The sequence below is a fragment of the Larus michahellis genome, chromosome 1, assembly GCF_964199755.1.
Source record: "Larus michahellis chromosome 1, bLarMic1.1, whole genome shotgun sequence".
NCBI classification, from domain to species: Eukaryota; Metazoa; Chordata; class Aves; order Charadriiformes; family Laridae; genus Larus; species Larus michahellis.
In genome coordinates, this window is record NC_133896.1 from 12,388,685 (window position 1) to 12,415,473 (window position 26,789).

The following is a 26,789-nucleotide window of genomic DNA, read 5'->3' on the forward strand; positions in this document are numbered from 1 at the left end:
ATAACTTATACAAAAGCAGAAAATTTGTCTTTACTGCTTACATGAGTTCACTAGATCATCCCTAGTCACAGAATCACAGAACAGTTGGGGTTGGAAGGGACCTCTGGAGGTCATCTGCTCAAGCAGGGCCACCAAGAGCCAGTTGCCCAGGACCGTGGCCAGACAGCTTTTTAATATCTCCAAGTAATCACCTTAAATCCCTACCTGTTAACATGGGTTGTAACACTTTTGGTTTTCTATCTCTTTTCTGTCATTTCCATAGGTCACACACTTCAGACTCACTCGCCCTATAAACATCTAAGTAAATGTATACAAGCCTTGTTACTTACTGGCTTAGATAAGTGGTTTAGATTTGCTGTTGCACTAGCAGCAAAACAACTGTATCCTGCATAAAACTGACAAAGTGCTGAGTCTCCGTTATTTCTTTACTTAGAAAGAATACATATTTACAACAAACAAGTCCTTCTTTCTGAACAGCTTTAATTCTAAATAATGGATAACATTTCCTAATTCAACGAAGAATAACGTAGCTTTACCAGCAGTAATTGTAATGAACGTTACCAGAGGCATAAACACAAAGTCGAGTCCCTAAAGGCAATGAATAGCTTATGGAAAGCAAACAGAAATGATCTATGTTGGCCTGTCTGGTGAAGCAGGAAATTGTAACAATTTTCATAAGTAAATCTGTGTAAAAACAAATAATTCTCTTAGAGCAAGTGCTCAGCCCTTAAGTAGACCATCTCTTTGTACTCAGTGCTACAGGGATAGCAATGGAAGAGCCTCTTTCACTTCCTGCCCTCCTCAACCCCCTGAATCTTCCACTCTTGTCTGAACTTCAACACAGGGAAAGCAGAAAGCATGGGTGTGACAAGATTACAAGATAGAGGAGATGTGGGTTCAATCCCCTCCAGGTTAAGAAAGTGTGAAAAACATCTGTCTAAATTCCCTTGTGGGCATTTTGACAACAAGGTTATGATATAAACAGTGGGCTCTACTGGATTGAAGTTGGTGCTGTCAAATGAGACAGGCAAAGCTGCTCTGGGAATTGGACTTACACCAGTTGCTTCTGAACAGCAAAATGGGTCTTGGATCCTCTGTTTCCGTGTCCCCTGACATGGCTGCTTCCAGGCATGAGTCTACGCTTAGACCCATAAAGAGCTACATGGTCCAAAGTGTGGGGGCTAAGCAGTGTTAGTTAACACACGAAGGACTCTGAGTACAGGAAACAAGAACAGCTTTCCAAAAGAGAGATGCTGGCCTAAATAAGGACACGGGCAGAACATATCTGGTCTGAATAATGTCACTTGCCTTTATTTGTTAGGTCTGTTCTCCCTAGAGAACAAAAGGCTCAGGTGGACTTCATCACAATATTCCAGTACTTAAAGGGAGGCTAGAAAGAGAACTTGCTTCACAAGGAGTGACATGGAGAAGACAAGGGGCAATGGGTACAAGTTGCACCAGGAAAATTTTGTCTTGATAGAAGGGATAATTTTTTTACAGTGAGAACAGTCAATCACTGGAATGTTGCAGAGTCCCCATTGCTGGAGGTTTTCAAGGTGCAATTGGACGCAGTTCTAGAAAATCCCATCTAGGCTCCCTTTCTCAGCAAAGACTGGATCAGATGATCTTTTGAGGTCCCTTCCAATGTTGGCTTTTCTATGATTCTGTGATGGATTCTGTGATTCTATATTCTGTTAATACCAAGCATCTCTTCACTCTGCCCCTAACACCCACCCTCTCTCAGTGAACCTGAACACATACACGCGGACATCACAGAGTTAGTGCAAGACAATCAGGCAACACAACCAGGGCTGAATAAAATATGACAACTGTAAATGTCAGTCAAAGGCAAACATTCTCAACCTGTGACAAGGTAAAAACATCTGGACTGAAAAGGCTCTAGCACAACTCTAAGTGGGCACCCCGGTGCTTTTCTTTGAAGGACTAAGGTCTCAGTAAGATGGGAGAGCTCAGGGGATGCCATTGCAGTGCTGCTGAGGGGCACCATGGGGAGCAACCAGCTGGGGCAATGAGGCCATACATACACCGAGCGTGGGATTTAATACAGCCTCCCCTGCAAAGCAGGACTGAGGATGGTATGAAAAGAGTATAGTAAATCCATCTTGTACTGTTCAAGCTATACCTCACACAGAAAGGGAATCTTGATTCATTCCCACACTAAAATTGCCTAGGAGGATGCTTTCTGATACATCCCATCCAAACTGATGACTTTGCTTCGACTGATGGGAACAGGTCAATTTTCGTTTAGCGTTAAGATTACCCTGGCAATATAAGGGAACCTTAAGATATATGCAATATGTCCTCAGAATTTCTTTTTCTTAAAGATGGTAATACAATGATCCTCAGTGTAGCTGACACTGATATCATCTGGGTTCATAGAGGGGAAGCCTATCCTGTGGCAATTTCAGTATTACTAATGCTAACTTCTCCCCTAGTTCCTCCAGTATCTCAACATTTGAATGTAGACGTTATGGTTTTTTTCTTTACTTACAACAACAGCAAGGTTGAGGCATGTGATGGTGTCATTTTCTGTCCCAACAGACATATCAGGTTCAAAACGAGCAGTGTTAGGCAACATGTAGGATATTGTGCCATCAGAGTTTTCCGTGATATTTACTTTAGGTAAATATCGCACCCTTGAAATAAAAAATAAAAACATAGAATATTTTTAACATTTTATTTTCAAGACAACATTCCCGACTGAAGCTTTTTGAAACATTGATGAACATTTTTATAGGTGAATGTCGAGCATTTTATAACTGCTGAAAGGATTCTAAACTTTTCATGTGAATATATGTAAAAATTCCATTTTCCATAAAACATTTTTCTTTTGGGAATATTTCCTTAGTGCTTAATGGAAATTTTTTTCTTGATACTAAAATGAAAACTAATATTTCCTTTTTATTTTTATTTCAGTAATGGACCTTGTACCTTTTTGCACTTTGTTTTAAATTAATCATATTTTGTCACATTTTTTTCTAAGCTTTCTCATGGTTGCATGTAATTAGAAGGGGATGACTCAGAATGGTTACTAAAAACTCTTAAATTTTTATCTGATATTGAAAATTTGATTTGATTTGATTTTTCTGTGTTACAACAAAACAGATTACAGGTTAAATCCGTAACGGGAGTCACTTTAATAACATTTCATATGCATGTGGGGATTTATAAGCAGTCTTTCAGCTCCACTGAGATTCTCATAAGTCTCTCAAGCATACCCTGTCAGCAGATCACTAAGGTACAAATCTCTGAGCTGCTGCAGCTCTAGTTTTAGCTCAACTCTTCAGGTCCCCATCCTCCTGCTGACCCTTTTCTGGGGGCAGCATCCAGCTGGCATCATGACTTAGTCTATGCTGTGGGTCCACAAAGCTTGTCCCAGCTCCATCCCAGAAGGGATCTTCACGGTACTTCATCAGATCTTCCAGCCTGGGCGTGGGGGGCCCAAAAGGTTCAGAGAACATTTCCTTGTGGTACATAGGCAGCCAGAGCAGGTGGGCCTTACCCCAAAAGCAGATCGATCTTGGCTTCTCAAGATTAGGTTGTGTGCATGCCGTTCTAATTAATAGCCTAATGTTCAGAGTACCTCCCTGAAAGTTTGGAGATTTGGTTTCTAATTAATATTAGTTCTAACTGGAAACGAAGACTTAAAACAAGGTTTCCCACTTCCCAACAGAATCCCGGGGACAGCTGCATTTTCAAGGCCAAGGAAGAGACAGAGAGAAACCCAGTGTCACAGTGATTCAGGTAGACCCAATACCCCAGGTGAGCATGACTGCAGCAGTGAGAAGAGCAATAGTCATCATTTTTTACACAGTCTCATCTAGGCTTCTGGCGGAGATTTGTTTCTGAGAAAATAGGCTGTTTCCTGATTACTGTGTAATCATTTCCTATGTCTTCCCAGGTACTGTATGAACCGAGGTATTCCAATGAGAAATAAATAAACTTTTTGGCATCAAAGCTCCTCAGTTTTAGAAATGCAGTCCAAAACTATCACGCAAATATAATATACATCTCCAAAAAGGAAGAAAGAAACACCATTTTCGGAAAGCAATGTCATAACAAGGGTGCCAGTTATAGCTGGATGTTGGGCGTAACAACTCAGGAAGCACCAACTAGTCCTATGTCAACATCATATTTAAAATTATGCAAATGATTAAAAGCTTCCCGGAATGAGGATGGGCTGCTGCATCTAAGCCCTGACTAGTACATTCAGAAAAAGGAATGCTTTTCAGAGGAAAAAATTAAAAATGAAAAGGCATAGATTAAAAATAAGTCATAAGGGAGCAAAGAAACAAAACACATTATTAAAATAAATGTGAGTGATACACGGGTGATAAAATAATCTCTTGGTTTTAGAGCATCTGTCATGTTTTTTTCTATGTAAAAGCTGGCAGACACTGAACAGCAACAAATGCAACTGTCTGTGTGGTGTTGTGGCAAGCACCTTGCTAATAAGCAATCGTTTTCCACAAGAGCAAACAGCTTCACACCCAATTACCTATTTCTATATGCACTTTCCCAATGTGAGACCCAATACAGAAAGTGTTTGCAATTGCTGTGTGTAGCCCCAATTTAGGCATTTTTGTCAAGTCTGACTAAAATATGCTGCTGGAATTTCAAGAACAAATTTTAACGCAGCAGAACTTTCTCTGACTTTAACGAAACTTCTGGTATGACATGTCACATATTCAGTGTGCTTTGCTTACCTGTATGTGTACGGTCCTCTTTGTTCAAGTTTTGGACGTGCTCCTTGGTCTAATACCTCTGAAGGATTTTGCACATGGAAAATCCAGAATTGCCTGTAAACTGAACTTCCTGGCACAAGCCAATTTTCAAAAGCAATGGTACCATTTGCAATGACAGCTTCCTAAAAGGACAAAAATCAAGGCTAAAATTAACCACAAAAAAAGTAATGACAAGCTGCATTTCCTTTCCAGATGATTGTAGAATAAGCCCAAACAAACAGAAATTAAAATAAAATAAAATAAAATAAAATAAAATAAAATAAAATAAAATAAAATAAAATAAAATAAAATAAAATAAAATAAAATAAAATAAAATAAAATAAAATAAAATAAAATACAAACAAACAAACAAAAAAACCCCAAGCTATTTTATCATCAGTAAGAGGCATAAAGCCCACATTTTTAGCCAACATTTGAAGGCAGCCTGACATTCCTGCTCCGTGACAGCAAAAGTGAGCCCCCTAAAATATGTGACCACAAAGCTGATATAATTGCTATTGTAGCCAGCAGCAAAACTCTCCTACTGCTGTGGTTGGGCATTGCCTTAGTTGCCAAATACTTGCCAAATCCATGGAAAAAGAAAATCTTTGAATGACTGAATGATACCCATCAGTTTTTAGAATCCATAAACTACTTTTCACACACTTGCAAATAGCCCAGGGAAGGAAACAGAGAGTTTTCTCTGAGAATTAGTCACACAGCAAGTAATTTTGCACTCACAGGAAGCAAATAGTGTTCTTGCAGGAATGTTTTTTTGTCAGAAAACTCTTGTCACCAAAACTGAGACTTTCTAAGAAATGTTTCTCGTTTTGATAAACTTCTGTTAGGGACATTTCCTAGCCCTAGGGAAGGAAGGCAAAATATGTCTATAAGGACAAGGCAGGACATCAGGAACCACTCTAGGGTAACCAACAGCTTTATGTCTGTGGCACTCAGCTGTGATATGGTAAATGTCTATTCAGTCCTTGGGACTGTACAGTGAGAAGGAGAGATTGAAGGTATGTTCCCTGTATTGTCAAGGGAATGCCTGCTTTGCTGGTCTACATCAGGCCTTTTTTCCATATGTTTTTCCCAAAGCCCTGGGTTAATGTAGATTTTCCCCTTGGTGGTAAAAATTCAGAATTTTTTTTTTCTATAAGAAGAAAAATCTAGGCTGCCTGGCTCCAACATATAAAATGCTTATTTATTAGAGTGGTGCAATATTAATAAGTTAATTTGCACAGCTCAAAGACTCCCAGGAATTAAAAGGCTGGAATCACTCCAGATAGCAAGAAAAGACATTTTAAATTACAAGTTGCTACATTTTCTTTCTAGCTTAAGTTTCTGCCTCTAGAGTTTGCTTAGCAAGCACCATCCAAAAAAATGGATACTACCAATTGAAACCACTGCAGTTAGAAATTAATACTGTGTCTGGGAGAACTCTTATCACTGGCAGGGCTTTATCTGTGGAAAGCCTGTTTGTACAGTGGAGTTGCGGATGCCTTGCTGGTGGTGTAAAGCACTTGCCTTGCTGTCTGAATATCTGCTATAATTTATGTGCATTTTTGTGAGAGGGGAAGGAAACCTTGGTGCAGCGAAGGTTTATCAGCTTGGCGTGTTATCAGCTTGAGGTCTTGCACTCAGACCCGACAGCTAAAATTCTCTTCAGCCTTGTTTTGCCAACCTCGGAAGGCCGAAGGCTCTATCACAGCTGTGATCCAGCGTGGGGCCCACTATCTCTTTGGTGAAGACAGAAGAGCTTGCATGATTTGGAAATCACTTTTGCAGTTTCCACAGAGAATTGCTCAAAGGCTCTGGGAGAGGCAGACTGATATAAAGAGAGGCACAACTCAGTTTGCCCAGAGCCTGTCTGCGACCTGTACTCAGCAGGGTCCTGGGATGGGGGCAGATGCCAGGATTTGACCTCCTGCCTCAGTAACTGGGGTAGGGAAATGGCTATGGATTCCTGGCAGCTACATTGTTAAGAGGACAAACTAATCTCTGGAGAAGTCAACAACGCACCGGCACAGAGGTGAAGGGAGAATTTTCAACTTTGTGACACTAGATTTTAAAGCAGTGTTACTTACTTCTTAAAAGTTTTCCCTTCCATCCATTCCTCCCTCCCCTTATAACCCTTTGCTAGGGGTTATAGCAGCACAGAATGATATGTCAACTCCTCTGCCACTGCAGAGTTTGCTCAGAATGCCTGAGCTGCAGGACCTCTCCTCCCATCCTGGAGAGGCACAGAAATAGTCCCCAGCCTGCTTCCAAAACATTTTGGGCACTTTGAAAAATGTTTATTCTGCAACGATCACATCACTATTTTGTTGACTTGGAACAATATAAGGAACATGCTTCCTCACAGCCTTCTCCATGTAAATGATCTTATTTTTTTCCAAAGTGTGGATCTTTGCCTCTAATCCTCTCTCTGCTATTGCAGGGAAAGCCAAGAGTGTGCAGGGCTTTATACCAGCTTTTTAGTACAACCAGGACAACTTTCCATGTAAACTGAGACTGTCGGCTATGCAACAAACCTTTTCATGCACTTCCTGTACTGACCTTTACTGCACTGTACTGTATGAGGTACTTTCTTATCAATCTAGAACAAATTTGCTGTCCACCTGAAGAGGTCAGGTGGCTCTCCTGTATTTTTCGTGCAAGAGTAACTACTATGTCCGTATTATAGCCTTAGTAAATGCCAACAGAGAAAAACTACTTTGGGCATTGTATGAAGAGATCCCTGGGACCTAAGGACATGGGACAGACAGGCCACAACCAGTTACTATGTGGATTTGCAGCCCACCATTTACTCTGTGCTAATGCCACCATGAACACTCTTGGGGGATGCTTCAAGGGGACAGATGATCCAACCTGACAGTGCTGGAGCCAAAGGACCAAGTTGGCTCCCACAAGGCCTGGTACCTGATCCATGTGCCTCCCCCTTCCTCTGTGCCAGATCTCCTTCATCAGGGAGCTGTTTCTCCCTGCTGGGCTGGAGAAAGAGTATTTCCTTTTTTTTTTTTTTTCTTTTTTTTTTTTTTTTTTCTGGGTTACCTCTCTTATCACTTGGCTCGGTGGTGTGGGTAGGGGGAAGGATCAGATAAGAGTTAAAACAAGGGAAGCAGCAGGACAAAAGAGGGAGGAGGAGGAAGGGAGCAAGATGATTATTTTTGGTGGCATTTGGCCATTATTGTTAATAACATTTGTCCCACAAAGGAGGTGCATAAGATTCTCTGTCACATACTTCAAGAGTGCAAACGGTGGGTTAAAGCGGAAGAAAATCTAGAGTTCTGTATTTATTCATGTCTTCATTTAATAAAACTAGTACCCTCACACCAGCAAGCCCTTGGGTTTTGGCTGTCTGGTCACTGGTAAGGCCAGCCCTAAATATTATCCCTCTCTATTTCTGGTGACTTGCATATTCCCCAAGTAACACTGACATGTTTTGTGATATTACAAAAGATAGAGTAATTTGGGAAACTACTAATTTGCAATTGATAATATGAATCACTTTCAAGTCCCTAGTCACCCTACATCAGCTCTAATATCTTATGCAATAGTCAACTGTTGTTAGCAAAAATAGCCAGACAATATGTAATTGCTACATAGTCAGATTCATCTCATGACCTAACTGTGCAAGACTGAGTGAAATCAATGGGAACGTTAATCCCTTTTGCTTCTGACACAATTTTTCCCCCACTTGTGGTGGGTCAACTGGCAATACATAAATTCACAAAATGCTGAGCAGTCAACAGTAGAAGCTTGCTGCTTTTTGTGGCTTTACGCTAAATTCAGCCATCATGATTTCTGATGAAGAAATACAAAATGTAAGACTAAGTGTAGGTCTTGACAAAGGATCTGGCCAGAGGGACAAAAGATGCCATTTTCTGGGAAATGAGAGATGCCACGAGTACTTTTGGCTGTAACAAAATTGTTACTACTTTATCCCTATGTGTTGTATGTGTTGGGCTGCATACGTAAACTAGAGGAAACAAACAATACAGTTCTGTAAAACTGAATAAGCTAAATTAATGAAAGCAAATAATCTTCTGTTTGGCAGCTGAAAGTACGAATAGCCATTTATTGTTTTTTAAGTGATGATTATTACCTTATTATTAGCCTTTGTATTCAGGCTTTGTTGGATCAAAATGTTTAGTCCTTTTTCAGTCCATGATCATAAAAAATTATGGAAGCCAATCAAGTTTATCTTTGATAATGCTGGAATATGTGTGATTAGATCAGTTACATTCTGGTGGGAGTCAGAAGTGGCTTTAGCTTCATTTGTTTAGATAACGTAGCATATGTATGAAAGTCACAAACACAATTTTAAATTAGAAGTGTTTCCTCCAGTAGCTGAGGAGACATAATATGGCCAATGATAGATAACAGGTATGTAGAGAGACAGATGGCTAAACATAATAATAGCTAAAATTGATAGCTTTATTTCTAAAAATAGCAGAGACTAACTCTGAGGACTCTACTGAGAGAGTGTAGCACTGAGGTATTGTGGTAAAACATACACCATTCTGTATTATCAATTCATCAGGAATTCAATATATTAAGTAACATTATGTGGCTTGTTAACTTCCTGAGCTCACGTGCCTAGGTAGAAAGCAAGAGCTCTTAGAGAAGTGCTGATAAAGATCTTTCAGGCAAATGAATCAGCTACCAATGGGTTTGAGTGGTTAGACCTAGTTGGAAAAAAAAGCTGATTAACTAAAAAAAATAAGTTTTATCATAACTGAAATGATGGGAATTTTGCCTACATAAATAATATTTTAAGGGAGGGAAAGGCAAAAAGTAATAATTGTGCCATGTCAAAATACCTCCTTCCAACAAGATGCAAGCTTTCTGATTTGTTGCTTTGGATTCATGTTTTTTTAACCTTAGACATGATAATGGTAACAGACATGATAATATGCAACTGAAATGTGTGGAGTCAGTTAAAAAGGTATGTTTTGATAGCTGCAAACAAAATATTTTTGTAAAGAACTCCGAAATGTTCATGTTTCACTCCTAACTTACTGAGGACAGTTTTCTAAACCCTTAAGGCCCTCATGGAAAGGCATCTCTCCCTTCTAGATAGACTCAGTGTTTGGGGAAACTGGGATTTTTACCCTTTGGTACTGAAATCAAAGGCACCTTTTACGGGCGAAGTCTCCTTTCCCTGAATAGTATCAGAGCTGATACATCTTAGCACTAATTTCTTTCAGTGCCTCCCTGCCAAGATGCTGCTGGTGGTGGTGTCATTTTGAGTGTGCTCTCCAAGTAACTGTTTCTTTAAAGAACCTCTAAAAAGATTCAGAAAATATATATAATGTTGGAATTCTTTAAAACCCTGCCCCCCCGACTGGAAGCAGGAGTGGAAACAGCTTATCCAAAAAGATGTGGTATCCAAAAAAAGAGGTAAAGCAGTCCGGGGTTAGAAAACAGCAATGTGTTTGTGTTGAAGCACTGATGTATGTTAATAAACTGGAACACATGAAGAGGTGACATCTTGGTTATCCATGTTACATGGACTTTGTTTGGGTGTCCACCCATGGACTGGTCGTGGGTGGAGAACAGCACCTTGCCTGCAAGGAGATAAGACCCTATACCCTGACAGTCTCTGTCAATTTTCTAAGGGCACCTGAGATTGTCTATACACTTGCAGGTGCTTTATCTTTGCTGCAAAACCAGTATGCAGCCCTACAGTAAAATATATCCTGGAGTGTTTACTCAGGCTAATCTCTCAATGACTGTAATAAAGGAGATGTGAGGCTGGTAGGGTTTGGTAAGCTGCAAGGATGTGTGCTTAAGAGAAGCACGCTCAGGCTTACGCTGCTAGCAGAACAAGAACGGTAAGGACTATTGATTCTATTGAATTTTGAAATCGAAGTTGCCGCTATTTATTGGGAGATGCTAAGAAGCTCAACTGGACTTGCTTGAGAGTAAATTGATGACAATGTGATTTGACTAAATCTTGATAACAAGTTAATTTATGACAGTTTGACTTGTTAAAGTATGAAGTGTCCTAAAACTATCCATTCAGAAGAAAAAAAAATATTCAACATTTGTGTCTCTAATCCAGCAATAACATTTTATAGCAAAATTCATTTACCCTAGAAATACAGATTTGGTCTTACTGTGTTGCTGTCAACTTGTGCAAAGAACTGGGATTTACTCTGAGATAGGATAGGCAGAGGAAAAACTAGGGGTCTTTTTTCAAGCTTTGGACTGTGCAGAATTTAAGATGCGATTTTGCTTAAAATGGTGACATCTGAAACAGTTTTTCCCTTTCATTAAAAATACATCATTTTGACATTTGTTTTCACCAAGTGGGTGAGGACCCAAGTTCAGGCTTTGCCTCGTATGAGTCCAAATGGAAATATAAATGTTTGCAGGCCATATCTGAGAGAACAGCTTGCTCATTAGGTTTTTTCTGGTCCTAAAATCTCTATTCTTGAGAAATTCTAAATAAAGTTGTCATTGCAACTGATCTGGTTTTACCAAACATTTCCTTAAAAAAAGGCATTTCCAAAAGTGAAAGATTCCAGAAAAAAAAAAATATTTTCGGTCTGATCTGCTCAGCAGACTCTGTTTCCTTTGCAGTCAGCTCTACTTTTATTTTAAATACAACGGCAGTGAATAACAAATATTGGTTTTTCTTACTAGCCCTTTCATCAACAATGGTAAATCAGAATGACTTAGAATAAGGTCCCTCTGAGCATCTGCTGAACTGATGACACATTTCAGTCGTTGCACCTTGGCATATCTTTTCTGAAAAGGAATTGTCTTAGAGTCTCATAGTCTCCCTAAAGAGTCAGCATGACAAATAGGAAAAAAATAACCTAGTATGACTCTTGCTTAGGAAGAAAACTATCCATTTACTTAGATAAATAAAGCCTCTAGAAATTTACTCTTTTCTGTTTTATATGAATACTGGAACAATTATTATTTTTTTATATATGTATAACAAGCTGCCTTGAAATAGGTACAAGCATCCGAAACCTGATCAGAATGCACAAAATTATACAGACGTTGCTGAAAAAATTACTCTGTCTAATACTTTACCACTAAGACCTCATGCAGGTGTAATTTCATGCGTAGACATTTGCAAATCATGCTGTATAACTGGTTCATTATTATAAATAAACAGATGAACACATAACATTGCTAATATACGTCATTTGCTTTGAAAATACTTAATGGTGTAAGACAACACTCTAGATTAACTCAAAGTAAATATTTAATGTAAGGAGATACACACTTTTAAAATTATGTGCTTTCTAGTAAACTTGCCATTTCCTCAATATGTCAATCAATTAAAATTATTTGCAAATATAGAGGGTATGACTTTTTTGTGAAATGTTGGAAGGTGGACGAGACATTATCTAGTGAGAATTATTTTTTTGTTCTCTATAAATTTGAAAATTTCATGAAAAATAGAATAAGAATTGGAAAATTCCTCTACATTTAGGTTTTCACTGAGTTCGCTGACAAAATTAAAATGTTATGTAGAAGCCATTTTTTTCAATTTCTTTTTTTTTTACAGTGATGGTAGAATCTAGATAGGGCCTCAATAGACAGTTCAACATTTCCTGACAGTTCATATATCCACCTCCTTAATTGACTTCATCAGCTGTTGAGTTAAAGGCAGTCTTCCAGAAGGGCCTTTGAATAAGTATCTCCAAGATCTCCACAGTCTTCAGCGCCACATCAGATCATTGGGAGGACTAACCAGCAGCCAAAGACCTTAACGTTTCTGTATTTTTAACTGTTGGAGAGCCCACCTTGGCTGCAGTGACCCCAGGGAGACTCCATGACTCTATGGTGGACACCGCAACGCATCCATGGTCTTTCATTCCAGATTACTCCATGATTTAGACCTTCAGTTACATACCCTTTTCACCAAAGATTTAACAAATTAACTTTCAATTTTTCTTTAAAGACAAAACTAGATTTTAAAGAAATAAAATCATCTAAAAATCAGGAAAAAATTGTGTCTGCCAGGTCTACAACACTATACTTCAATTGTTCTACACACTCCTTGAGTCAAGGAGATGTGAAGATAGGATCAGATCCTGTAGCCTAGTGGAGCACATTGGCTTGGATCATACAGTCACAGATGTGAGCTGAATGCATGTAAGTGTAGGATTAGATTCTGCATCAAAAGTTTGTTTAGATTATTTGCAGTACATAAATACAAGTGCATGGAGTCAGTACCAAAATAAGAAAAAAAAAATACAGAAGAATAAAGAAACTAGAAAGAAACATAATTAAAATGAAAATAAAAAATGCTGACTTTAAATTACATTACTGAGAACACATCTTGTAAACAATATTTTGGCTTCTCATGTGAAGCATGAAAGGCAGCAAGCAAGCGAACGTGATAATATAATTAATATATTAGAAAAATACTGCTGCAGCTTCTATTCCCAGGGAAGTTTGGATTGCATACATTACAAAAACTAGGTTTAAAGAAGGAGAAAAAAAAAAAATGAAAAAAAATAGAAACAGCACACAAGATTTAGAAATAACAACTCTTCAATAACGACAAACCATACAGATTGAAAAAAAAAAAATGAAAAAACTTGTACCTTTTTTATTGCTCTGCCAATAAGGTGATCTCCAAGCGGTACCAGAACTCCTCCCAAGATAGCCAGCACAGCACCGATGACGGCCCCAGTGAGAAGCCCACAGTTTCTGTTACAGCCCATTCCTCTCTGTCAGGGTGCAGACAGACAATGCAAAAATTCCCTTGTTGTAAGGCTTGATGTATTTTTCTTACTTCTTGGTCCCAATAGACTCACTGATCTTCCTGAGAGAAGCTCCTAATATAAGGAGAGAGTGAACAAAAATCACATTCCAAAGCTCAAAGTACAAAGTGCATGATATGAAGCAGGTAGGAAGATAAGAAGATAACTCATCAAACGCAGCCAGACAGTGGCAACCACTGCCAAAAAAAAAAAAAAAAAGTTGCATGTACTTTTGGCAAGACTTTTTTTTTTTTTTTTTTTTGGCTCTATTGCATTAGGTCAAACTGACATAATTGCTACTCAGCTGGCACTCTTCCTGAAATAAGCACCTTCTCTAAGATCTCTCTGTGCCAAGGGAGGAGGTTATAGCACCCTGCTTTTATCACAGCCTGCATTGCCCATGGCTCCCACTTCAGGCAAAACCAGGAGTTTACACCGCTAGTGTGAGCTACCCAGGCTGTTTCTGCACTATGCCATGAGGAAGTCCTCAAGATCCATCAGCACCTTGGTGGGAATGGCACCCTCTAATGAGAGACACCTATAAGACGTCTGTCTCTCCAGACCTCTGTCAGTCCACAGTCTACTACTAGAGGGACAAACCTTTTGTTTCAGCAACTTCATGACAAAGGCATGGCTGGGTTTTCCTTTGAGAGCTGCATTCTTACCACCACCTAGTTTCATCAATCCCAATTGCCTTACAGAAAGGCAGACTTCTTAAAACCAGTCTAGATTTTGATCACTGAAAGATGTAACACCTTGTATATCAAGTTCAGTCTCAGAGAAGAAAAAAAAAAAAAGTCTGCGATTACTCATTGGAAAACAACCTTTGCTGGTAATATGTGCTGACATATCTTAAGATCTGGCGTCGTAAAAAAAAAATCAGAATTATACCAGCTCTAAGAGATATGGCAAAATATAAGCTCCCAGTGATATTTCTTTCCTATTTCTTAACTGTTTATGAATAACTGAGACAAAGAGCTGCCTGATTTGCAATTTAGTCTTGCTCAGGAATTAATCACATCCACAGAATTTGCAAGTTTGTTTTTTGCTTTAGGCCACCAGCTAAAAGAAACTCTGCTGTTTTCTATTTTAGATGTCATTGTCCATATCTTTTTTATTCTTACCATTTTCTGTTTGTTAACATGTTGTGATCATCTCTAAAATCAATTTTAAAGTGGCTATTAGTTGCAGAGTTAATTACGCATTCAAGGCCAAACACAGGGAGCAAAGGAAAACAGAAAGATAGAGTGGAAGGACAACTCAACCTGAATTCCCATTTTACTCATGAGGATTAAAGGGCTAAAAACCTGCATGAATTTCTAAATAGTAAATCAGGTGTAGGAATAGCACGTTTTGTTTTCATAGACACAATTATGAGGTCCTTTTACTAAAAAAAGGACACATACAGCACAGACTGACATATAAGGTACCATGGCCAGCAGGCTAATGATGTGTTCTCCCCTGTCCTACCAAACGCATAATTATATCATGTCCATACCTAATCCCAGACTTCCCCTTGTATCTGGATTGAAAACCCACCTTTTGCCTGCTCTTGCACTAGCAGCAATTTGTAGCTCCCCTGCCATTAACAATGACTGTTTCTGTACATTTGAGCTTGTTTGGTATTTTTATCATTTCTCCTTGGGTACTTGCAAGGAGGCTGACCAAAAGACTACTTTCAATCTCAGAAAAATAAAAGTCAGCCACCCGCCACCAGGTCATTCCTTGTGGTTCACACATCAAAACTTTGCTCTTTGACTGCTTTGCCTGCACATACAAGAGACTAAGAAAGAAACCAGATTTGGCTAAAGTTCTGGACTTTCACTGGGAACTGAGATCAGCCTCTTTATAGCTGTAAACCTGGCTTTTCTATTGGAGGAGGTACATCTTATTTGAAGCACAGGTTTACTTAGTTGCTTTCCTCTCTACCAGCTCTGTTACTCTGTGTCTTTGCCCAGAAAAGCAAAAAGAAACTCATCAAAGCAGTAGCATTATGAAAAACATTCATTTTCCCAAAGTTTTCATGCAACCTGTTGCACTTTTCGCAAAGGTAACTGAAAGATGACTTGACTGAATTATAAAACCACCAAGTTACTAAAGGCTCTTTGATACAGTGATGCATAATGACTAATGGCAAACTTCAAAGTAAACTCAAGCGAGAAATTCATTAGACCCAAAGAACTTTTAAGTGAAAGTCACTAGGACCAACTCTTATCTCTGTAGATATGTTCCGATCAGGATCTTTAGTGTGGTAAAACAAGAACTGTAATACAGCTGTGCAACTCATTGGGTAAGTGGCGTGGGTATTTAAAAATCTGACTGCTGTTACACATTGTAGCAAATCTAATGAGAAGCAGAAATTCTGAATTAAATACAATTCTGAAAAGTACACATTTCAAGTTGATTCCCCCCCGACACACACGCTGCTATCTATTCTAGCAGATTCTTTTAAAAAGTGTGGAAATACACATTTTAAAATTTAAAATGGAAATTATCTCTTCCATAAGTGTTTAAAGAGGGCTTTTAGACATTGCCAGGCTTTTTATTCTTGGTTGACATACTGAATCTTTTCAAATTAAATAGAAATACACTTTCTCCTAAAATACAGTTCCATCTAAGTTTCTACAAGGTGTTCCAATGGATTATTTTCATTTTGTGTTAGGCAGACTAAGTATCTCTCATGAGCACTGGCAATAAACAGCTAGAAAGCAACTGGCTGCTAATAACTTGTGTCTATCCCAAGCTTTTGACAATAGCAAAATATTCACCCTTCTCCCACCAAACACAATGCCATAGCAGTCTAGACATATCTCAATTTATGCAATTCAAATTATCCATTACACAACTGCAATGAGGAGCACTCACAACATAACACTCAATTTCACATAGAAGTCAACAAGCTATTCTCATCTATCACAACTGAATGCAAAATATGAAAATATGAAATATTAAGTAGAAATTTCCAATAAGAATGCAGTTGTGTCTGGGAACCCATATTCAAGCAAAAATACTTTACCTTAAGCAGAATAGATGGTACCATAACAAAATTAGGAGGAAAGATGCAAAATGTTATTAAATTTTTTCTTCCCTACTTAACTTATACTCCTGTAGATGTTACCTTAAAGCAAGTCCTTATAAAAATCAAAGAATAATATCTGTTTTTCTTAATTACTTCTTCAGCTTTAACAGCAAGTCTTAAACATTGCTTGACTTGGCATTACTTCAATTCTGACAAAGAATCAGAGACCAACCATATGGGGAAGAAGTGGTGTATATAGTTAAAACTAAAATGCATTTTGAAAATACCTATTAAGAGTTTCAACCCAAAAACACAGTGTTTCTTTAAACACAATTACAGTTTCTCCAAGGTCAGGTGATGCAATTAAAAATCCTGAAATTATCAAAACATACATTGGCAGGGAAGAGATTATTTCTCCTTTTTTTTTTTTTTTAATCTTTGATATACTTGGAAATTATAGTTTTCAAACTTTTAATCTGCAATAGCAAGTGCTACAAATATAACTTTAAAAAGATGCATTTCTTATAAATTTACATGACTCCACAACTGTAGTTTCAAGAATATTAAATATCAAAAGACAGGATGGAGTTGGGAAAGCCAGCAATCCTGAACGTAAGATACCGTTGCTAACTTAGTAATGAAGCACTTCACTAATACATGTAAAATTTCACTGTTTCTTGCAAACAGCTTTGCAAAATCCTGCCATTTTTTTTATATATTACAAATAAATAATTTCAGGACCTTTCCGCCAACTGATTTTAGAAACATTTCTGAGGAAAACCCTCTGATTTTAAACGTTGTATCATATGACTCACCTTGAATAAGGGCAACTGACTTTTCAGCTGAAGGTGCAAGTACTTAACACATGACTTGCATCAAGTTACGAGAAGACAAGCAGCTAAATCTCCCCACCAAGCAGCTAAATCTCCCCACCAAGCACATAGCCTCTAAACTCCGAGGGAGTGTTTATATATTCCAAGAGACGTCAGTTCCCTCTTTATCTTTTTGCCAGAAGAAAAAGTTAAGTTGTATTGGTGCTGGGGGGGAGAAGGGGGCGGGGGGGGTGTTATTTTTACAGTGTGACTAAAAGCCACTACCTACATCTCGTGGTAATATACTTAGCAGCTGCAATCTTTGTCAAATTTTGATCCAAGTGAATCAAAGGTCAAGGACACAAAAGGGTAACTTACTTATTTGGTTCCTGGTCACTTCTCTAATATGCATTTGCTTTAAAACTGCTCATATTAGCAAGTTATGACTAACCAGTTCCTGACATCTTCTTTAATACTAAGAATATTTTCAAATATTCTTTGCTATATAGCATGCTCTGTTGTATAGACAAAGCCTTACTACTGCAGTCATTCCCTGCTAAAAGCCAGGCTAAACACCTTTACAGCTTAATCATGACAGCATATTTTCAAGTAATAAAAATCAGGAAAAGTCAGAATATTTTTAAAAGACATTTTATTTCCCAGGTTGGATTACAACATTTCCTCACAAAGTGCTGGGGCTCTTCCTCTTTTACTGCAAAGTCAATGAACTTCACCCCAGAAGCTTCTTTCTCTTAACGTATCTAGAAATCAGCAATTTTTACACTGACATCTGTGCAGACCAAATTGTCATCCCAGCATAGTGTCTAGTAATAATTAACAGTAATCAGTTTGGCAAGCTTCTGCACAAATATTTTTTAAATACCTCCTCATCCCGGGTGAATTAAATGAATGGATTGTTTCAGAAGACTTTTCTGGCAGCAGCCAGAGGAAGTGATTTATATTTGGTTTATTTAGTTATAAGAGAGAAAATATTCCTAAAAACAGACACTTAGGTCCAAACGTTCAGGGTATAGCACAGAACAGTTTGTGATACACGTGTTTAGTATTTGCTATGTGTTTTGATTGACTGTTTACTGTTCTGTTTTTGATATTGCCCTATCTGAAAGTTAAGCTTTTGTGGAAGAAGTCCCCCTTCTTCTAATCTATTTCTGCTAAGTAAATCTAAGGTAGATAAAGATTAATGAATTTGAGGTTTTATCTCCTACTAGTAAAAGCAAGAGTGAAAGTGAGCCTGGTCCTTCAAAAGCAATCTGTAGGACAGTCTTTGCACAAGGCTCACTGCCGGCAGAAGTTGGTGACCCTGACTCACTCCGGTTTCAAATCCTTGAAAAGTGGAGTAAGTTTGCTTTTCTCTGTTCTGTGAGAACAGAGTTTAACTGCTGAAAGAAGCAGTCCTCCTTGCTATGGTTCCCACCATGTGCTACTTTTATGAATCTTATCATTAATTATTTCGATTGAACATCTCTTTGTATGATGCTTTCCTGAGGATGCTCTTGTTCGGGATGCCCCAGCTTTCCTCCCAGGCTGCACTGCCTTCTTCACTGCTCATTTGTCCCTTTGAAGAGTAACTCCAGTAACTCACACCTGCTCATGGAGATGTTCCCTACCATGCTAATTTTCTCCATTTGCATTGTATGGGATTCAGTGTGTATCACTCGTAAGGGAGGAAAGTATATGCTGCTGGGGTTTTTTTGAATCCTAAATGTACTAAAGCAGATGTAATGAAGCTGTTTTCAACAGCTGTATGGTGAGTTGTATCAGCTAATTTTGTGACTTATGATATCCTATTATTGTCCTATATAAGCAAAATCTTTTCTAGCAGGCAGTGCTTGACAGTGAAATGAGGACCGCCAGGTTCAACTGCAGAAACCAGTTAAAACAATTTGAAGCTAAGAGAGAAGTTGTGCACTTTTGGATACCAGCCATTTCTGATTCCTAAAAAAAAAAAAAAACAAAACAAACCAAACCATAAGTACTTAACGGTCCTTCTGTGTTCTCTGGCTTCATATCAGAGTGCAGAGGTTATAGAGGAGAAAATACAGAGCGATGACAGAAAAAGCAAAAAATTATGTACTTCTTTGGAATCCCCGGTGGTGCAACAACAGACAAACTACCCCATAAGGAGAAAGTGTTGAGAAAGATAAATAGTGTAAATGACACTCACATGCTTGACAAAGACACAGAAAACCACAGGAAGCAGAAAAAGGCAACTGCAGTTGTTAACACCAAATGAAGTCCACCCACATTTCCTGGAATAAACACGCTACTGAGAAAAAAAAATGCTGAAGAGATTAATGGCTTTTTCTAGACATCTCATAGCGGGACCTTTTGGGAATCACTTTCTTTGGGGTGCTTTCTAAACACAGGGGAACAAATGAGGAGAGTTATCATCTTTCTATATGCCCTGAGATTCTTATAATCTTTCTATATGCCCTGAGATGCCTAAACACTCAATGCCCTCCTTTAGATGCCTAAACACTCAATGCCCTCCTTTTTTTTTTTTTATATTAAGATCCCTTCCATCAGGGGATGACGTACCTTTATGGCACACATAATTTGAATTTTGAGGATGCCCTCATAAACGTTCCCACATTCCTGTGGGAATTCTCTGATGTACAGCACAGCACAGCATGATCTTATGCTCCCATGTTTCCACAGTCATGGCATTCACAGTTTTTATTTTCACCTGCCTGTTATAAGATTTATCAAAACTACTCTTAACATTAATCCCTTGTCAGATGTGGAGATGTTAGCAGATGTTAGCTGAGGTTAGCAAGGGAATTAGAAAACTCCAGGAAACTCCTGTCTCTACTTTTCCACTCTCTGAATTTTTCAGAGGACACTAACGTTTACAAAAAAATCAAAAACAACCTTCTAGTTGTTAGGGAAAGTGCCAAGCCCTGGGTCAGAAGATAAGGTTAATGTTCTCAGCATTCAAAACATGATTTTCTATAATCTTTTGGGTAATCTTCCTATTTTTAAAGAAAGGTGTGAGGAATTACATTTACCTCCTTTCTATGGTAAGTAAACCCACAGATTTATTGTTTAACTATCTGGCTTATTCTATTAGCATCATCTCATGTGGCTTCTGCACTCCCTACCCAAAATCCTGTTGCCACCACTCAGTGGTCCTCCAGTGGCTCCTCCAGTTAGTAAGCCCCACACTTGCTCAGTAGCGAAAGATTTAAAGCATTCAAACAAACCACAAAAAAACAACATGTACCTCCTGTCCCCAAGTAAGCTCTTTCAACACACTCATGTTCAATCATATGCACTTAGTTCTACTGAGGTGGAGAATGGTGAAGATGAATCATCTACAGAAGAAAATGTGTAATATGTCACCAGCTGGATGAGACTTCTGCTCCTCTGCCTGTACCGGAGATACCATTAGGCGTTCCTTTATAGGGAGTGAAATTTTGTATTCATGAAAGGTGGTTTGATTCCCTATGGAAATGAGAACCTTCTACGTATCATGACATCACATAATACATAAGAAGCAACACATGAGCTATCCACTCCTCAACAATTTACTTCACTTCTACTGCATAACAGGCTCCCCTAGAAAGAACATGGCCTATCTTTAAGTACTGCCTATAAAGAACTTGAATATATAACACCGAAATTATAAAAATAATCATATAGAAGTAATTTTCTTTTCCTAAATTATATGTTCGCTGTCTTTGTCCCAGATACTCTCACTATGACTACTATTTTGTACCATCTTTCCGAAAGGTAATTTTCCAGAAGCCATGGGCTAGCACAGAGTTATGTGGCTGGAGCAGCCACCTCACTTTAAAAGAAGGAAGTATCAAGATATTTCAGTGTTTTCGGTTTTGCTTTTAATATCTTACCTCTAAGGTCCTAAAAGAAAAGAAAGACATAGTTTCACAGCAATAATTCTTTTCTTGTTTAAAGTTAATTACAAGTATCTGTTGCAAATAACTTTATCCAGATAAAAAGTAGGCATCTGGCCTAAGTAGGCTGGATTGGTTTCCTCTCCTCCCAATGGAGAGGTATGAGCACATCCACAGACTCATCCCATCTATCTTAAATGCTTATCTTCAGCAAGGATATCATCCTTTGGAGGTACTGATGTCTCTCCTTTAATTGCAGAGGATCTAAATTACTCACTTAAATTAGACATCTAGATTTTAGAAGGTTAATGTTAGAACAACTCCACTCAAACTCTCCAAAAAGGCCTTTCAGTTCCTCCCCTCAACAGTGCACCATACTGACAATACCAGGACATTTGTACAAGGTAAGTGCAAAGAACTTGTGAAGCAAGAAGAAAATGCAATTAGAAAACTTAAAAATATTTACCACCTGACATTAATGGAAAGTTTGGCCAAAGATTGCAGACATGGTGTAGCACTTTTTTGGCCACCTCGCATCACAGACTTTTACTGCAGATCTGTTGGCCTTCAAGACTTTCCAGTGTATGCCCTGAGGCATACTCCAAACACTCATAGCAAGCAGTCTTCCACTCCCTGAAAAAAGATCCTCCCAAACATTGATACCTGATTTCTTATCACAAGAACTTGAAAGACTCATTCCAAATTGCTGTGTAGCTCCTTCATTACCCACTAAAGATTCCCAGATGTAGTTTCCCCAGTGCTGTGAAGTGTTAGGACCGAAGGTGCCGTCCCTTGTGATTCTCAATGTGTTACAATGATACGGAAAACATCCTAAAATACCATTGGCTAAAGCCAACTTGGCAGCAGTACAGTGGAAACAGCGTGATATATTTGGCTCCTGCCAGTGATGAGTTTCTCTGTCAAACTGTAAGTAGGTTCTTTAAGGGCAAAATGGGCAATGGCAGACCCAGCAGCTGCTTCAGTTCATTTTTCTCCAGGAAATACATATTCTGAGCTCTTCTTCACTGACTAAGGCACGCATAAACTGCTGCCTTTTTCAGGCCTCAAAATAATTTTAAAATTTATTTTCAAGTGATTTCAGCAGGAGAATCAGGTGAAGAAAGCACAAGAGAGGCAGGGATAGAGCGGACTTTCATTCTTCCACTCCTGTGGGTTCATGTGAGAGTCACTCAGAATGTAGATAGGAAGGAACTTTGTAGAACTGAAGCCAATACAGAAACTGTAAGATAATAACTTAGGCTTCTGTGTGAGTCTGAAGCAGCTAAGAGCTATAAAAATCTGTTACCTAAAGGGTTGGGTCAGTCTATTAATGCTAGACACGCTTCTCACTGAAACCTAAGGAGGGCACAGAGGAGGCTTCGATGGTAGGGGAGAAAAATTTTGAAAGCTGACATCTTTTGAAAGTCAAGAGAAATTTAATAAATCTTGTCCCTACTTGGATATATTCCACTTCTTGCAAAACTCTCCTCCTTGGCTCAGAAGTCATAGAATAATACAGTAATTCAAAACTCCTTCACCGCTGCAATACCTGGTTGAGAAATAGCCACCATAGTGAATCATCCCGGACAATGGCAGTGGCTTTGATGAATGACTGGGTAGTCCTTACGTTAGCTTTTGACTACCAGCTACATCATAATTTGGTTGGTGTAATAATTAAGAAGAGCATACATAAAGGTGATTTTTCCAATTAATGAAGAGGTAAGTTTAAGGTCAGCTTTTGGTGATTTCTCAAGAGATGGAGACTTGACAAATAATTGACATCCTCTTCTTTCAGTTCACATGTTCCAGACCTGGAGATGTGTCCTTGGTCTGAGCAACATGCAGAAGATCTTCACCACAACTGTTTGTCACCTCAAACACAAGGCATTAAAGACAAACCGTGAGCCTACTTCCAGAAAAAACCCTGCTCTTCATCAGGTCAACACAAGCAGAAAGCAGTACTTCACCTACCCCATGTTCCCAGCCCCACTTCGACAATCGAAATCAGAAGTTGGGGTAGTATCAGGACATCCAGGCCCCTGCCAGCGAGACATAAGTTTTCTACCAAAAGTAAGGGCAACATAGAAAATCATCTGGAGAATTAATACAGGCCAAAGCCCTTCCCGATCAGTCTTTCTCCCTCAAAGGGAAATCTCAGAGACTACAGCAGTGGCAGCACAGAGCTAATGGAAACACTCTTGAAAAGCGGTTTGTGCCCTCCAGCTGGCAGAGGAGGTACAGACTGTATGGATCTTCCAGGGTGAGGAAGCAACAGTCAGACAGTTTTGAGAAAATGTGAACCGACTGCCATGGAGTTTTTCACCTTTGGTAGCCTTTTCCTATGGGTATGGTGAGCTAAGCTTTATTTAAACTATTTTATTATACAAAAACTTGATTATAGAAATTTTCCTATACCATAGGATGCTTTTTCTCTTCTTTATTCTAAGTGCTAATGCGCTACTCCGTGTGTGTGACTAAAAAATGAATTTTTCCTTTTTTAATATTTTTCTTGAGAAAATATTTAATCACCACAATGAAAGTATAAAACATAGATAACACACACACACAAAACTCCAACTGAAAAATGCAATCACCCTTGCTACAACAGGTACCTTGGCAGCAGTTGAAGATCTTGAGAGATGAGGAAAATTTGTGTAGTAGTATTGCAAATTAGGAAATGTTAACAACTATGAAAAACAGAGTAGTAGAAAAAAGTACTAGTGGTGATTTCTGTGCACTAGAAGTGAATGAAGCAGGCAACTAATAGATACCCTGAACTTCTCAGATTATCTCATTTTCTGATGCTAAGATATGGCTTTATTCTTTCAAATGAAACCATGGTACAGAAATACGCATATAACTATCAGTTACACAAAAGTAGTTCCAAAATATAATAACTTAACTGAAAAAATCTACATTTCCGGTCATTTTCCTGGTTGGGCCAATTATACAAATGCTTCTGAAGTACCACTTGAAGACAGAAAAAAATCCCCCAAACTAGACAACTATGGACTATACATTTTTTATGAATAGGACAGTTCTGCCAAGTAAAAAATAAATCACTGACTTAATATCATAGTTGTTGTAACCGCTGTTAAAGAGAAACAAATCACTAAAAAACCCAAGTTATTAGTATTTACAGGACTATGCTATATCTGATGAGTTGATCTCAGGAATTACATGTCAAAATTAATTTAAGATATGTTACATCAGCATCTTTACTGGACATGAATTAAAATTTTAAATCTACGCAGAAATACACACATATGCCTTTTCCTGTAATTAATAATTACTACAGTATTTTGAGATGGCCTTTTATAACACACTTATAAAACATACATTTTATGATCAGCCATACACTTGGTATTTCTCTTCATTCATATTTATTTTTTATAACAAATGTGTATAATCCTTTACCGTGACCTTTATATGGAAGATAATGATTCACAAATTATTATACTTATGTTACAGTTTAAAATGTGACTATATTAATTTTAAATTGAAATGTACAGTGAAATATTAGCAATATATTAAATATTATTAAGATATTAATATACAACCAAAATAATTTGATTATCAGTATTCTTTCTAAATTTTAGTAAATGGTCTCTTAGAGTTATAAACAGACAAGAAATAGAGGCTGAACGGCATCGGTCCTTGCTTTTAGTAATTCTAGCAGGTAAGAGCATTTTGCTAGCAGCAGGATGCAATAGTGTGCTCACAAGAAATGAATACAGAGTCCATCTGCGCGCTGAGAAACTGCATTTAGTTCAGGCGCAGGGTCACATACCTGTGCAGAGGGAGAGCTGCTCTCACTACTCTTGCCATCAGGAACTGGAGAGCTGCAGAAGAGCTTGCTAAATTAGCTCCTTATTCACAGAAAAATCAAGTTGCTGTAGCAACCCTGTAGCAACCCTACAGCAACCCCGGCTGCCCAGTGCCCTGCGAGTCAGAGGATCTTTCATCAGCCACAAAGAAATAGAAAGTTGCAGAGACCTTTTAAACTCCTTGATAGCTAAACTGTCTCAAGTGATAAGGAATTATAAGACAAGGATAATACTCTTTTACACTTTGCAAGAAAGACCAGCTCCAAGAAATCCTTTCAACACCAGCCTCTGCCTCTGATCTCCTTACCCCCTGCCATAGCCCAGCACTTGGAGGGAATGTATCAGGTCCCCGTCGCCAATCCAGAACAAGCCCAATTGACTTTGCTATTTGCAGTAACTCTTTGCAAACACAGTCTAATCCCAGTCAATCCTCACAACGCGCTGGAAGCCAGGTAAGGAGTATCATACTAGAGATAATTCTTCAGACTTGGGTTTATTATGCATATTTACACAAAGCACAGAGACAGGCCAGAATAAGGGATCCCAGCTGTTCAAATTCATGGGACTGCTTCTAATGATTCCCACAGGCTTTGGTTCAGAATTTTATTGTCTAAATGAACATCGGATTCAAGTGACAGTGCTATTTCTTCCTCTGCCTGTCCTTTGGATCCTCGCTGGATTCCTTTTATCATAGCAGTGATGAACTGTTTAAAGTACTTTTTAAAAACAATTAAAGTATTAAAGTTTTAAGCACTGTATTGTTTTTTTTTTTATTTGAACAGCAGATTGAGGCACCTCCTTCTAGACAGTTACAGCAAATAGCAACAGTGAGCAGCCTGTCTGACAAGGCCTTTTCTAATTAAGATAAAAGCTGTCCCAGAGCATTAACAGGACCCTGAGGTGAGTCAGTACGACAGGAGGTAGAAAGCTACGTCCCACACGTACTAACTCAAGAGACATCCCATGGCATAAGTCTCTTTGCCTGGATTTCTATGAAGTTTATCCTTCTCTAAAGTTAGTTAGAAAATGAAGCAACAAGGGAAAGGAAGGAAACAAAAATATTCCTGAAATTTCCATTAATCTGGATATTTTCTGACCTATCCTCTTATGTAAATGCTGTTGTTCTACCTTTGCTCTTCTTGGAGTCCCGTTGACTGCTTCCTGTGTGGCTTTCGCAGCTGCAGCCTCCAGCTTGTTGCCAGACTTCCCTTCTGCCTTCTTTTCTACATGTGCTTCCCTTTACTCCTGTTTCCTTCCCCAAGAATCTCCTCCCTCCTCCAGCTCTCTGGATATCTCTCCCACCTTCCACCCTATCATCTCAGGAGTCACTCCTCCACCAAGCATCTCCTCTGGTCTGTCTCCTCCCACGTTGGATTATCCTCTATTTTTTTTCCCACTTCCAGAATTTACAGTTTTCCATCCATTCTGTCGTTGTCCCCCGCCATTAAAATACATGTTTCCCCAAATCTCTCGTGATATTTTTTTATTTCTTCTCCTACTTCCCTTCTTCTCCCTCTGCCTGAAGTCCTGGTATATAACCTCACACTACCAGTTAATAAAAAAGCTGGTTGCAACTGAAAGCCAGATTTATCGGTGCTCTTTGGTCCACAGATGAATCTTACCTGGAAAGGTTAATTATAAATAATAATTTAAGTTTTGTACCTTAATCCTGTAATGCCTTCTTCTTTGTCTTCCTTCCTAACGCCTCAGAACAGAAAAGCCCACGGTATTCCTGCCATATCTTTTTCCCTGCCCAGCTGTCATTCAGCACTC

The 26,789-nt window shown here is 38.6% G+C and overlaps 1 protein-coding gene and 1 long non-coding RNA gene across 2 annotated transcripts in view; both read right to left on the minus strand.

The window, feature by feature from the left end:
* The window catches only part of CD36 (CD36 molecule (CD36 blood group)), a 29,520-nt gene extending 11,979 nt beyond the window's left edge, over positions 1-17,541 (minus strand). The window contains exons 1-4 of the mRNA XM_074580731.1: positions 17,318-17,541; positions 13,325-13,558; positions 4,728-4,888; positions 2,513-2,657 (exon numbers count right to left, since the gene is read on the minus strand). Of these exons, the coding sequence (XP_074436832.1) occupies positions 2,513-2,657; positions 4,728-4,888; positions 13,325-13,444 (426 nt within the window). The 5' untranslated portion in view covers positions 13,445-13,558; positions 17,318-17,541. The remainder of the gene's footprint in view (positions 1-2,512; positions 2,658-4,727; positions 4,889-13,324; positions 13,559-17,317) is intronic.
* A 415-nt stretch (positions 17,542-17,956) lies between these two features.
* LOC141741279 (uncharacterized) lies at positions 17,957-21,990 on the minus strand. The gene is made up of 3 exons (XR_012586369.1): positions 21,853-21,990; positions 20,559-20,649; positions 17,957-19,270 (listed from the first exon to the last, which is right to left on the minus strand). It is a non-coding gene; the product is annotated as an uncharacterized LOC141741279 (long non-coding RNA).
* Between the last annotated feature and the right edge of the window lie 4,799 nt (positions 21,991-26,789).